At 37.8% G+C, this 16,237-nt stretch overlaps 1 protein-coding gene across 1 annotated transcript in view; it reads right to left on the reverse strand.

Moving 5' to 3' along the window:
- The window catches only part of LOC139981057 (uncharacterized), a 63,945-nt gene that overhangs the window by 10,243 nt on the left and 37,465 nt on the right, over positions 1 to 16,237 (reverse strand). The window contains exon 2 of the mRNA XM_071993195.1: positions 15,759 to 15,911. Within this exon, the coding sequence (XP_071849296.1) occupies positions 15,759 to 15,911 (153 nt within the window). The remainder of the gene's footprint in view (positions 1 to 15,758; positions 15,912 to 16,237) is intronic.

Here is a 16,237-nt window from a genome sequence, read left to right on the forward strand (position 1 = left end):
TGTACCATATCTTTGGGACAACGATACAACCGCAATGCATGTCCGTGTATGGCGAGCCAATAGGGACATTACCGCTGTCTACAATACAATTACTCGAAACAACCAATCAATACTACAGCGTATGAACCCGTGTGATACGTTTGTTACTGCGCGTTTGTAAACGCGTAAAAGAATCCACAAGAATATGGTGTATGCAAGTATAAATCTACGTGTTTTTGTGTCCAGTTGTTATTTCAACGTCAGCTATAATTGAAGCTCTATCCAGTGGTATATCCCCCCCCCCCTCCCCCGTCTTCTGCCCGTCACCCTCACTACCCATCCTGTCCGTTCGCCTAATGTTTGCTTCCCCCTCCCAAGGAAAATAGTCAGAATTTTCTTGTTTAGAAAATAGATTCTGCTTGCCCCCGCCCAGGAAAAGCTTTGGGCCGCCTAAAAACCAGAAAACGAAAACGTTTAGTGGTTCCGATGTCTAAACATATGCATAGTGTGGTAAGCCATACATGGTAACTTGTGCACATCAAAACAGGAATCAGTTATCATGTTGACCAAGTCTATTTAGTGTGATAGTATAATAAAATTTTGCGTCTATATGGTTTCAGAAATGTTCGGCCCAAACAAACTGACTCAAATATATATTTGCCCACGAAAATTGAACCCCAAAAATGTGTACCCACATATCCTGCCCAAAGAATTTGTCCCAAAATGCAATTTGGTTAGAAATAAATTTGGGGCCTAACCGGCCCAAAGAGTGCCCGGAATATTTTGGGGCCCAGATGGTCCCAAAGTTGTGGAGTTATTGCAAATTTAAAATTTTGGCCTTGCCCAAAAACTTGGGCCAATACAATTTGCGCCTAAATGGTCCCACGAATTGGAACAAACTGGTTCAAGAATACTTTTGCCCCTAAAATTTAACCCCAAGAAAATGGTCCGAAATATATTGGGCATCACAAACTCGGGCCCAAAGAATGTGTCCTAAAGTGCATTTGAGGTGGAAATTAAACTTGGGCCAACCCAGCCCAAACTTGTGCCCAGTATTTTTGTAGGGGCCCAAATGGGCCCAAAAATGAAGCCCTAACTGTTAATTGTAAAGAAACTGTACATACTATGTAGTTACACCACCATACCAAGTATAAACTAAATCGGATATGCATGCAGTTGCAGAGATATTGACATTTTTATCAATTTGATGGAAGGCCCGCCTACTCATTAATCTACAAGATATGGGAAACAAAAGCAATAAGAAACACCTTCTCAGCATAGGGAATATATCTACCAAATATGATTTGGTTCAACTTGTGGTTCTTGAGATATCATATTTACAAGCCGTTTTCCCATAACTCCCCACCCACTCATGAATACTAATGAGGTAAATATTGTTGATGCAAAGTAAATGTACTTATATATGTAGTTACATTAGTTACAAACAATAGGTATCATCAGCTGTAATTACCGCTAACACCCTCAAACCACTCACGTTTAGCTACTAACTGAGTAACATCATCCCATTTACCACGCTGCTGTATTTCAACAGACCACAATTATGATAATTAATCAAAAACATTATATTTTCCAATCAACAACCTGACATGAAACGTACTCAATCAACTTGGGCAAATTGAGCATACTTTTCTCACTAAATGGCGGCGGGACTCTGTATACGGTACAACCAACAAACGGGTAATTCCTCACAAATTGTGACATAGAAGTACAACGTGGGCTGACCGCTAGTTTGGTGCTTAATGGTCGCGGACCTTTCTTTAATTTCGGTCTCGCGGACCTTCGGTCTCGCGGAATTCCCCCTCGCCAACGTATCAAAATTAATTTTCTGCCACAATACATACTTTAAAACCTAAATATCCAAACACTAAATAAAATCTTAATATTATGTGTCGGTTATGATGATGAAGGATATCTCGTATTATTCTCATTGCTGAAGGACCATATAATACCCTATTCTTTTTACATCATGTCATCCAAATTGACAAAGGCCTATATACGAATAAAGTATTAATATAAAATTATAAGTGATATTTGGAAGGATAATTTCCTGATTCGTATAGCTAAATTTTTACCTCTGCATTTACTAAACAAACGAAAAAAAAAAGAAGAAAATGGTGCCAGGCAGATATTTTCAAGTTTTCAAAGATTTTTCCTTTTTGATTGATCCCGCCATACAATTTGCAATCATCATTATTATCTCGTTCTCTTTCGTTCTTTTCTTTCTTCAAATATGAAACCACGCATAGCCTTTTGTGACCTTCACATCCTTATAAATAGCAATGTCAAAACTAATTTATTTAATCGTGATATTAAATGACAATATCACCCAAGGGTGTCTTAGGCCCCGACAGGGTTGAGCAAATATTGTATTTAGACCAGGAGAGATTGTAATCGCCTCCTCCGGAGTACACACAATTACATCACACATGTCAAGAAGTATCAGAGACGTAAAGATACGCGCGCGTTGCATCATGGGACAATGTCTTGCGCACGTACACAAAAACACACAAATATATATATATATATATATATATATATATATATATATATATATATGCGTGTGCACATGTGTGTGTGTTGCCGTACAATTTCGAGAATCGAGAACAAAATTTAGACTACTTCTTTAATGTCTTCAACTTTCTGCGTTTAGCTATAGCGAGTCTGGATCGTGTCGCTGAACGTTGATTTAGTCAACTTCATCGGGACTATATGAAATGCCAAAACGTCAGTTACAAATATGATTAACAAAGCTACGTAATCTGTCGGCCATTGGGACGTTAGTGTGTGTGTGTGGGGGGGGGGGGGATCTTACAGTTTAACGGTTAACACAAGTCAAATGTTTTATATCAAACTTGTGGTGACAGTTATCAGACTTATACCCGCACGATTTGGTACGTTATCTGTAATACATACTCAGTGGACGTTAAGCGTGATAAACCTGAAGACAGGGGAAACCACATTACTCAGAATTGTTATAAACAAAACGTGATAGGCCTACGATCTATCGTAATAGACATTACATTTAAATAAAAGGTATTACATCGATTATCTCCCTGACATGGATGTCAATTGCTTCTCTAAATGTGTGTGAGGAAGGGGCTCTGACATGAGGTGAACCATCCGAAGGTCTTATGTTGAGACTCGGCTTTAGGAAAGGTTCGGTTTTCTATTGTGGTACAAATAAAGTTAGTCGTTAAGACACAAGTCTTTACCAACATATGCTAAAATTAACCCTGGGGTGGGTATAGACTACCCAGGGGACAGAGAAGTAATCAAAAGGTGTATTTTAAGCAAGGCCCTTATTATAGCAGACTGCGATATTTTTCAGCTATAACGTATCATAGCAACATGGTGACACACCTGAGCACGCTATTCCGTCATAATTATGAATTTAAAAGCCGTAATTTGCACAGTTTATTTATTAAAATGACGTTATAGTATTCCACTTCCGGGTCAACCGCCAGGTCATGCTATTGGAATAACGGCGTATTATCGGCTAGTTGCTTCATAACATTCGTTAGGAATAATGAAAGATATAAGTACACTATAGTGTGAACCTGCAGGGTAATTACCTATCATGCGACAACTTGCTTTAAAGATTATCAGTGTTGCTATACCCCAACACCCCCCACCCCTTCGATTCATCCCCTCCAACCCCAATACTAAACGAGGTAGCAGTTCCTTACTTTCTATATAGACTCCTCTCTGTAGGTTGTGGCCTTCCAAATTATTCGCCGAGTAGAGGCCATGATAATGATTTATGTACGTTGAACATGGGTGACTATTATTTGAACTTCTAGCATATTTGCGGCTATGTCGATTCTCTTCTGGCGGGTGGTTATCTCTAACATCATTGTCGGAGATATTACCGTGACCTGCTATAAAACAGTGACCGGTGTATAAACTGAGTCTTATTTTAAATGTTTGCTGTCAAAACAGCTCCTATGTATTTTTTTTTCACTGACAGAATCATTTAAGCGATAAAAATATAAATCTACTGTGCATCATTTGTAATTTTAGGAGTGATAGGGAATGGGCACGGGCAACGTTATCCAGATATCGCCAATGTCATGGAACATAAATCTAATTCATTCAATGTAGGAGGTTTTATTGTAAAACTAATGGCGCAAATGACAACGGAGCAATATGTTATCTATACGAAAGATTTGTCATGTGGGTGATTAGCGTATATCCAAGGGTGAGAATTGAAGAGGGGTTGGGGGGGGGGGTCTTTGGTATCTTGTAGAGTTTATCCCATTAAACAGAGGTGCGATAGAGGGTGAATAATCCTTCAAACATTATTGAAAGGGATATGAAGACAGTTAATAGTTAATTAATGTTCTATTCATGCCTTGAGCACCGTTGCCGGTGGATACATGCCTGCGCTTTAAAAATCCTCATTATTATTATTATTATTATTATTATTATTATTATTATTATTATTATTATTATTATTATTATTATTAATAATATTATTATTATTATTAATATTATTATTATTATTATTATTATTATTATTATTATTATTATTATTATTATTATTATTATTATTATTATTATTATTATTATTATTATTATTATTAATATTAGACTCGCATATATCTATACATGCAACCACCATGTTTGCCTCTTCCGTTCAGAAAGTAACAAACATTTTAGAACTAGTGGAATTCCGTTTGTGATAATCTGTACATATTTGGCCAGTTTTGTTGAACTTCACAAAAGCGGCTTTTGTCTTATGCTACATTTTGGCTAGGCGAAGAATAAAAACTTTAAAAAGAGCAAAACAAAATCTTTTACAGTGTATTTTATACAGCCCGCGGCAATTCTGTTTTATCAGTGTCACCGTGAATGAAACACTTGCATCGTGACTCGTCTGAAGTTAACTACAGTAGTTTTTTTTTTTTTTTGGTAACCGCAGCCGTTTAAATATTTATGCTTCTTATTAAAATAAGATAAGGAAAGAATAAACCACAAATCATAACAAAGTTTCAAAAAGTGTCTTTGACGGCAGCGGTGATCTTTCAGAAAGTGCCGAATTGGAAATAAGAATTGACAAATGACAGTTTTTGAAAGGAAAACTGGTGTTTGATAATATACAACTGGCTTGCACGAATTTGATGACTGAATTATTAGTCAAGAAAAAGGTTGCTTACCTCTTAAAAGGGTTAAATTTGAGTTCTTTGTAGAGTTTTAATAATTACAAACAGGACGTTGAATGTGAAGGAAGTCGGCTTCATAAACGTGTCAATGATTTGCTATCAAAGTATTGACAGATCAAAAAGGCAAAACTAGTCTATAAGAGTCTGTTTCATCGATCACCAGACACATATGAAATTTTTTTTAGGCCGGGTTGTTAGTGTTCAATATTGTTAGCAACTTGTATTATATTAACAGTTTTATACATCAATGGATAACCCTCAATCTATGTATGTTGTTTACAACTGTATGGAGGTTCTTAGTTATAGAAAGTTCAAAACCAGTGCTGGGAACAAATGGGGAGATATTTTTTTTTTGGGGGGGGGGGAGGGGTTGCATGGTTCCACCTACAGTCGTGGGGGTAAAACTTTCAGTCGGAAATTTCTTTTCTTGCATTCAGAAACGGTCGGTGATTCATGGCCCTATTTAAATCAGTCGATGGGGAGTTTTTAATTAGCCCACCCCCACCCGACTCCCCACCCCACGACACGTTTGAAATCCTAAGTACGCCACTGTTTAAGAATCAAAATTGGTACGATTCCATTCATATAAGTAATAAAATGTATAGTCAATTGTTTAGTTTACCACTTTTCTTTATCAGATCACCGATTTGTCAATAGATATCTATGACGTCACAATGGTTTGGTTAAATTTCACTTGTCGAATATCATTCATAAATTTCGAATCCTTGATGTCTTCATTATGAAACAATTGAATTGAATTTCACTACGTAGCTGAGAGAATGTTCAACTTTAGTATTTCCAACAAAAAATTTACTCCTGGTTATTTTCTTTGAATGACGCCCGAGGTCTGCTGCATCCTACGGTATTTTATGATGCAGCCAAATATTTGGTTTACTTTCATAAAATGGCAGGTATAAGGTGTATAAGTCACATCCATGACTTGGAGGTCCTCTATTCTGTGTCAAAGGTCACCATCGTCATAAGGACTTGGACGAGGAGTTCACGATTATTATCTATTGTTCATTTTATTACCACTTAAAGACTTAATCGAAGCAATATTTCAAAAGACTATATCAATAATACAATTACCTTACTCGTAAATCTGAAGTTTTCATTGGTTTATACCTCATATTTTTAAAATCCACACTTCTGTTAAAAACCAGACATTTTTATTGTGTCTCCACACTTTATTTTATGACTTTTACATCCCATAAATGGAGTTTAAATCTTAACCCTGAAAAAAAAGAGATGATGGCGAGTTAATCATCCGGGAAGGAATTACCAATTGTTATGCAATTTTATAAGCAAATCAGAAAACAAAACAAATAAAAAAACGTTTTATCTTCACCCGAGGTCTGCAGAATCCTACGGTATTTTATGATGCAAACAAATATTTGGTTTACTTACATAACATGGCCAGGTACAAGGTGTATATGTCAAATACATGATTTGCGGATCGACCTCTATTCTATGTCAAAGGTCACCGTTGTCATAATTACTTGGATGAGGAGTTGATGTTACCAATAGGCAGTTTTATTGGGTCTCCACGCTTTATTTTATGACTTTAACATCCCACAAAAGGACTTTAATCTCAACAGCAAGAAAGGATGACGAGTCGATCTTCCGGGAAGGAAATTACCAGTAGTTATGCAATTTTATAATCAAATCAGAAAACCAAAACAATTTTTTTTTAAGTCCGTTTTATCTTCCTACATCAAGGAGGATGATTTTTGAGTGATAGCTGTTTGCCATATTATGTCAAAAGTTTATCAGTATAGGTTAGTTTAGAAAAGAAGTTATCATTTCATTTATCCGAAACTTTCTCAGTGTGTGGTATAGATATAGGCTCTATAGACACGCAGCACGGAATAAAACCTCAAAGCAAGAGAAGTAACATAATGAACTTTGTGCACGTTCGTGGCAGACAGAATGCAGTTTAACTGACTCAACTTTTGCGGCTACGCCGTATGTAGATTGACGTAGCTTATATAGATTGAAAATATTGATCAATTGAGAATTACTGATAATTTCGGAACTGATATAGGCCTTATAAGGTTTTGATTTCAAAACACGGGGACGAGGAAACTCTTTGAAATTTATCGGAAATCGATCATTTGAAAAGATCGAAAAATCCAATTTATTGATTGCATTGTGACCAGTAATAAAAATTGAATAAATTTACGAATAATTACGATTTGTTTTGTTAACAATATTTATAAACATATATATTTATGTCGTGTAATTATAAGCCTACCATATACACTTTCTTCAACAATCATAATAGACCTGCAAGACTTCCGAATACCTTTGCCCTCTTTAACACTGATTCTAAGTAGCCCGGCTTGGAACAGAACCAACCAGGCAAGTTGGTTCAAGCTAAATCCTACTTTTCTTGCTACTGTCTCAGAATTTTCTATATCAAATAGTTCGTAACATTTGGTTCATTTATTTGGTATATGTTTTGGACAACGTTTTTTTTCCGCCCTTGTCTTCCTTGTTCTCTTCAATCTTTGCCCATTTAAAAAAAAAAGAAGGTCTGAAACACGACACGGGGCAGGGAATCGGTGAGTATTTATTCTCTGAATGCTAAAGGCTCGATGTAAGCTACTTTCAAGGGCGTAGGAACCGGGGGGCTGGGGGGCGCCAGCCCCCCCCCCGTGAAAAATATGGAGGGGCGGAAGTATCATTCCGCCCCCCTCCTCTTCGCAAGTCAGAAAACCCCTTTTTCATTTCCAAATGAGAAAAAAATCTCATTTGGAGCACCAAATTGCATCTAAGGCCAGGTGAAAATGCAAAATTATTTACAAAATGGAGTGGGTGTTGAAGTGTGCTACATTGCACCAAATTGCATCTGAGGCCACCTGGAAATGCCAAATAATTCCAAAGGGGAGGGGGACACCCCTCCCCTTAGACCCCTCCCGGGTCGGCCATCAGTCTTCAGCCCCCCCCCCCCCCCACTCAAAAGTACCTTCCTACGCCACTGGCTACTTTATTAACACTTCTCTCATTTAAAGCAAGAAGCCGCACGTCTTTGAAACTAAATACCGTATACAAGTTCAGAAAGGTGTTTGCGATCGTTCGGCCCATTCTTGTTACTGGACTGTCAACGGTCATATTAGCGTAAACGAACGTCTTTATAGCAGCGTAGCAACATTTTTAGAAACATTAGGCTCTAAGGAACGTAGCCCACGAAATAATGTTGTAGTTTTGACATAATGCATACCCGTATCACACGTCCACAATAATCCAATGCACTTATACCGTTAGCAATGTGTCATGTCAGGACCTCATTGTAATATGTTTGTGTATGTAATATGATTTCTATGTAATCAACTATTTCTTGATTTCACTACCACGCCTCTCCTCCCCCCCCCCCCACCTTCTCCCAAGACTCTACTCTCTCCTTCTTTCCAACCACGTGACGCAAATGCACAAAATACAAACTATAGCACACACAAAACTTGAGCATACAAAATACCAACTTGAGCCCAAAAGAGAGGAAAACAAATAAGACGACATTATGTTAGTCTCTTCTGTTTATGATTGACGTAAAATATGTTCCATGCATGATTTGTGGATTGTGCTCCCACGCATAAATGTATTGTCAGCTTAGTTATCGTATTACGAATAGCTGCGTGCCGCGTTTCATGTAAATTCTGAATGTCTATACATAAATTGAATGATTCCGGACTGGATATTGATTATCAATAATAATGACATTAAGAGAATCATACCATCAATCATTCTACACTGCCCCCTCCCAACCCCACCCCCTACGACCCCTCTTTATTATATCTAGGTAAACATCCATTTGCGTACTTTTAAATAATATCTGTGGTTTTAATATGTCAACTTCTCATCAGAAACCAATCCATCAATTTCCATCTCAAACATTCTCGTCACATGAGGTCTTCCCATTTTAGAACCGCATCAACAACATTTCACACCGGGTCGTATTATTTCAATTATTCTTTTAAATCAATATCAATTTCGTTCTCTCGGTTTGTATTCACCGCATCGTGATCTTTTTAAAGGAGTAATATCCGTTTTAGTTTAGTTTTTTTTTCACCATAATAGATGCCGATAATATACGCCCATGTTTAAACGAATACTTCTATTTTTTTCACAATTTATACCATATAAACCCATGCAAAGGGGGTGGGGTGGGTTGTTTGCATGACTATAGTAGAGTGTATACAAACGCTTGACGATCTGTCGGAAGGAAATATCAGTTTTTCTCTATTTTGTATGTGTTTCTTAAATTATTTTTTGTAATGTGTTCCCAAGGATCAGTTAACCAATGCCAGAAGTTTCTTGGTTAACATGGCAGAAACTTCTTGCATTGGTCAACCAATTATAAATCCAAACTGAATAAAAATTAAAGAATTAATGAATAAATAAGGACAGGAAATATGAATTATGATCGGCTGATCGTGGAATCACGGCGTAGTTAAAACCAGGTCGGGCCCGGGGATAATTATGTCACCTGCACCCCCTTTTTTCCCCTTCATGTTCCTTATGTACAGTACAAACATAAGAATACATTAGCCTATTCTTTGTCCCACATTTCCTCTGGTGCCCTAATTAACACCGAACACCATTTGAGCAGTCACGACTCATGCCATGATGCCTGCGACCAACTGCAGTGAAATTATTAAAAGATATTGGTGATATTGCAGATATTTAATAAGGCAAAACGTGTAAGTTAACTGATCCTTGGGAACCCCTAACTCCTCCACCCCCCCCCCCAGTTCCTTAACCACCACCCCCATCCCCCACTCTCCTCCTCCGCGTGATCAGGCCGACGATTCTGTAACTAGATTTGTTTTATCACTATTCGGCTACTTCACATGGAGGAGGGGGTGGGGGGAATTCGCTCACTTCTTACCGTAATTTACGATGTAAAGTTGACTTGGGAAAGAGAGTGGTCGGATTTTATTTCTCGATTAAGATATAGGAATAAAGTGGTATATTTATTCATGCAAGGTTTCTGCCTGCTATCGAATAGAATGTATAGACACGTAGAGTTACTTTGTGGCTGTTTGGTCTTTTTCCTTTTATTTTGTTTTACCTTTTAACTTTCTGTCCGGTGACTCCCATCTGATATGAATTATCTTGAAAACCAACATGGACGTCTGACCTCATAAAGACATCAACACAAGTGTCTACCCTTGTTGACTGAACCACCACCACCCTCCTTTAACTTTCACTTCTTGCCCTCTTTTATGGTATGTATCTAACCAGCTAAACGTAATAGGAACTTTTTCAACTTCTGCGAGGATCTAAGGCGAGCCGACACTTCGTATAAGTGATTAGAAATAATTGTTCTATACCTCTATTATTCTAAAACAAATGTTAATCCCTCTTATATTATCGACACAGTTAATTCTCTTCTAAATGACATATAATTGACCATCTATCGACAGAGTGATATTGAAACAAACACCAATTCTATAGTAGACCTAAGCCATATACGAAAAGACAATCAGAATAATCTGCCTACGTAGCCTATACCTACTCCAGAAACACAAAAGACGATAAAAACAGTAATTATTGAGTAGTCGGGAATTTCGTTTGCTATGATTGAAAAATTAATGATTTCACTTTCTAAATAGAAGTATTTCGACATGCAGAAAAAACCCCGATATCTTACATAAGAATGGGCCCAAAATACCGTATACTCTGATTAAATATGTTTCTTCATCTGTTGGTAACGATAGCTATAGAGCTATTCAAAGTATTTTCTATTCTCATGTATAAAAATAGTTACATTTAATATGTGCCTTATATAAACTGAGATATACCCTACATAATAACTTCTGTTTTTCTTTGAAGCACTTCATCTGTTCACCACTACTTACCCACGCAAATGTGTACCTTATTCTGTCTTGATACACATTTTGCTGTTCTCGGAATGAAACAAAACGAAACTAAATGAGAAAATGAATTTAAATTAGTACATAAGGCCTATCTAAACTTTCCAGTATAAGACATATTTTATATAAAGTAAGACGTATAGATAAACTGTTAACTACGGAAACAACTGTTTCCATGCCGTACATGTCTAACATCTTTGTGATAAAAATCATCTTTTTCGACAAATACATAGCTTACAAACAATCTACTTCTGATTCACGTACATGGATCTATGTATTTTTTTTATCTATCTATTAGATTCCGAATGACGTAATCATATCTTCGTGTGTGATAGAAGAATAACCCCACCCACCCCCCTCCCACCCTCCCCAGTGGTTCGAGTTACCCTACTTTACCTCAATTGATTCTCGAATATATACTTTTAACATTGGACTATTCCTTTAACCTACCATATTCACTCTGCTAGAAGTTATGGCATAACATGTCACTCACAAAGCTATTGGAAAGCACTCTCTCGTATGGATGTCATAACGATCTCTTGACCTATTTAAATTATTATCAAAAAAAAAAAAACTTTCCAAAGCCCTGTTTTAGTAGTCTGTCATAAAATATGGTTTATTTAGAATCGAAAATCAATAAAGACTTTTGTTGAAGGAATGGATAAACGTCAGCCCTAAGGGGGTTGAATATATCAGCAACACCAGGTGACCCTACTGTATGAATGGTATCCTTCTCGTGGCCACTATAAAGAAGCTGAATATGTGAGTTGCCTGTGAGCGACACGACCGCCCCTCACTGTCATATTTCGCGTTCCAAAAACAAAGTCAAGGTGTACATTACAACGTACCTTGGGGTGCTCTACAAAGCAAATTATATTAATCGTTCCCTTTGGATTTCGTAATCCATGAAAAATATGACTACCGTTGCGAAAGAGAGAGAGAAAGAAAGAAAGAAGGAAAAAAATCTTTTATCGAGCCGGAAACGGGTCTCACAATTTTTCATTATTTATGTAAACATGAGTAACGATGCCTTGAAGGTGATGTAAGATGGATTTGAAGGATGAACAAGAAAAAATAAAGTTCATCGCAAAATTGAAAGTATAGCGTCCAGTGTTTGGTCAACAATTGCAACACCGGTGTATCATTATACTCAAAACAAGATTAAACTTGGTCAAAACTAAGATAACTGCCTTTATTCTATTGCTATACCTAGTGAATGTTCGTGAGTGCCTGGCGAGGCCCGTACAACAGCTTTTATATGGGGTGGTGCGTTTACGGAAGATGTGGACCTTTCTTTATTGAGCACCATCCGGGAGGTGTCTATGTTTGTATAAATTAAAGGGTGTGAAGACTCGCGCACAAAGAAACGTCTCATACCGGTAATCTGACCTTGTTTCGAATGAGGTGTAACAGAAATGTTAGACACCACCATCGATCCCAGAAAATACACACACAGCTTGCTACCGTCGGTATTTAGACACTAGTGTACAGTCAATACATACAGCTACGGTCAATACCCACAACACAGTGTGCATAGCAGCGATGGACATCTCAGGTCTAGATAAAAGATAACAAGGTATCACGTTTCATTATTGTCTGCATTTTGTAGCGACAAGAAGAAAATTTCACTTGCATGCAACGGAAAGTTAACTTTTTCAGAGGGGGCACGCGGTTTGGGGCGAGCCTTCAATGCCTTTAAGGTTGCTTAAATGTAAAACGACGCTATATTTTGCAGCCATATCAATTTGGTTTTCCATACTTGACGAAGTTACCGTTGACGACCCCGCAGCACAAAATACTGTTAAATATATATGTATGGACCTTTGAAAATTGGGGACAGGGGGGTTGAGGGGGGAGGTCACTTATCCGTCTCACCTCCTACGCGTAAAGACCTGGTGAATAATGAGTTTGAATTCTTTCCTGAATGTTTGGTCGCCCAGACACATTTCAATACCAGTATCATATTAATCACACGGGAAAAAAAAAACAGATATATAAAAGGAAAAAAGGCTTTTTAACTTTTCAATCAATATTTGAAGAGGAAATCAATTAACGAAGCCCATGGGCTACATTATTATTCACAGTAGACCGGAATAGTCTTGAATCACTTCACGACGTTTATCAAAATCACTCAAAACAAGGCTGCTTTATGATCATAGAAATCCCCTATCAATCTTTCATCATGGATTACAATACGAGATGCATACACATGACGGTAAATATTCTGTATTCCAATGGATGACATAAATTATGCAAAATAAATGGAGACTTGAAAGGATAGTCCAGATGTTACATTGAGTATTATGTTACATAGCATACTGTTAGTTTTAGTTGGAGAAATAGTATTTGTTGGACCACAAACTTACAAAGGTTCAAACAAAACATGAGTTCAGTCAGGCACGTAGCCAGGCTGGGGAACGGAGGGGGGAGGTGTCGTGCCCCTCCGTGCAGACTACTGTGCCACCCCCAGCTGTTCAACCATCATTTGTACACGTAATGGTTATGCCACGCAGTTAATTGTCAACTGATGTGACTTATACCGCTTCCACACATAGTCATGTTACCCCTTTAAATCCCAAGACAATTGTTATAAACGGGATAGCGCCATCTTTATACTCTATAAGTTATACTCTATATATTAATACCCTAGAATGTTATAATAGGCTACTACTAAATACCACGTATCACCCATCAATGCTCGTAAAACATATTACAATGAACACGCTGTTTCTTTCATATCGGATTTACAACCTCACAAATCCTCCCCGGCGATGTTCTGACACTTCATGTTGCTCCCATGAAATAAATCTCTTATTGATGGAAATTATATTGAAGAAGTACTATGATTGTTGACGTTTGGGCAAGTGTAACCATTATTTAAATTTCTAGCATACTCCGAGAGCAATATTGATTACCTCTAATATATAAATATATATATATATATATATATATATATATATATATATATATATATATATATATATATATATATATATATATCAGGCGCGTATCCAGGGGGCGTTGGGGGCGCGCGCCCCCCGGGTAAGAAAAAGAGGAGAAAAAAAAGGGAAGAAAAAAGGGAAAAGAGGGGGGGAAAGGAGAAGGAAGGGAAAAGAAAAAGAAGAAAGAGAGAAAAAGGAAACAAGGAGGGAGTAGATGATAAACGCCAAGACACCGGGAAGAGAAGAGGAACAGTCATAATTACAGCGCTGGTCACTATTACATACACAGGGTAGCCAGTGACGAATAGAGGATTACGGAGGGGGTGTGTGCCTCACCCACCCCTTACACCGACAACTCCTTTATTGACGTTTCCACTTTTCTTCTCTCAATAATGTATATATATATATATATAAATACATATATATATATATATATATATATATATATATATATAAATAAATAAATACTATACATACACAATATATACATACTATATATGGTCTATCATAACGCGTGTGTGTGTATGGACGCCTTAAATTGTACAATTTTGCTATGAAACCAACTGTGGCTAGTCTCGAACTCGACCGAGTCGTCGGGGAACATGACGCAACCATCACTTCTTGAGATTGTTCCCATCTGCATGAAAACGCGCACCCACCACCCTACGCCCCACCCCTCTAATCGCTTCCCGATGAGCGACGATACTTAATTAATGACCTTCGCCCGTAATACCAAGACTTTGACAAAATCCGGCAACACACCACTTCATCGATAACAAGTGATCGGGTATATTAGTGACGTCTAGAGGTCGTGCACTGACCTACATGGAGTGTGACCCCTCCCGACTTTGCAATTTCCCAATATCGGGCCCCGAAAAATCCAAGAAATCCCAAGGGCACTGTATACTGTATGGATATCTAGCAATATCTAGCGATATCTAGGGATGAAAATCACAGATCTTCCCTAAACTGAAGGCAGATAGAGAATCGAAGCCTTCAGTGTGTAATGAACTTGAAACTGTGCGTCTTTCGAAATGAAAAGAATGTGGGGCAAAGTAGCGTAACTACTATGGCCCGACCAAAAGGGGCCCCCGCTAAACTGATGCACAGAAAAAGTATACCTCTTTGGATAGGGAGGGCCCGTTTACTGGGAAAGAAAAACTCATGCAAAGACTGAACAAGACAATATACATATTTTCATGTGATACGGAATACGGATAGATTAGTTCCACATAAACAACTCCAGCCCAACCACCAAACACCGACAAGGGAACCACACACAGCTAAGGAGCGAACACCGAAGAAAGGCAAAAAAAAAAACGACCAACAGAACGGACGCAAAAGAGAATACACCAACAGCCGAACACCGACTTACTTACTTATGTCTAGTATTACGCTGTTTCCACCGCAAGGTGCTTCAGCAAGCCAGGGGCGAAAGGCCCTGGCCGGTAAAAATTAGACTCCAAGGCTTGAGAGAACTGAAAATTTTGAGATTATGGAAATATGAACTTTGCGGGCCGGGTCGGTCGAACACCGAAGAAAGGCAAATAACCCCACCAAGAGAAGGGACGCAAAAGAGAATACACCGACAGAAGAACAATACACCAACAACCCTATAATCCCAGGTAATCCCGGCGAGGAGCCTATATATTAATGGAACATAACTTAACATAACACACACATATATAAATGTATGTATATATATATATATATATATATATATATATATATATAATTATATATGTGTGTGTGTGTGTGTGTGTCCCTACACCCCTTACCTATAAGTTGTTCGGCAATCATATTGTGAACTGAAAGACCCCCTTCCGTAGGGACACCACGACGGTTGGACGGCATGGCGATACCTCTCTGTTCCGTTTCGTACCGTACACGTAACCTTTTTCGTGACTTTATATTCACACCAATTTCTGCCTCTGTGAAGAAAGAGTAAACACACGTCATTCGATTTCAATTATTGTTGTAATATATTGTTTTCAATTGTAAATTATAAATCCAGCTAGATATTTACACGTGAGATATATACTTAGATTTAGATAACGTACAGGCGTATTTTATTTTAGGAGGATTTAGCTTTGGTTAGGGAGGAATTTGCCCCAAATCGAATCGAATATGCGCATTCTGCAAGACCATTGTCTCTTTCTACTAACCCTTCCCAATATAGCCTTGACTCTCTCTCCACCTCTCTCTCTCTCTTATCTCTCTCACTGTCTGCATAGTTAGGAATAAGTAGGTATTTGTA

Source organism: Apostichopus japonicus, chromosome 15, assembly GCF_037975245.1.
Source record: "Apostichopus japonicus isolate 1M-3 chromosome 15, ASM3797524v1, whole genome shotgun sequence".
Classification (NCBI taxonomy): domain Eukaryota; kingdom Metazoa; phylum Echinodermata; class Holothuroidea; order Aspidochirotida; family Stichopodidae; genus Apostichopus; species Apostichopus japonicus.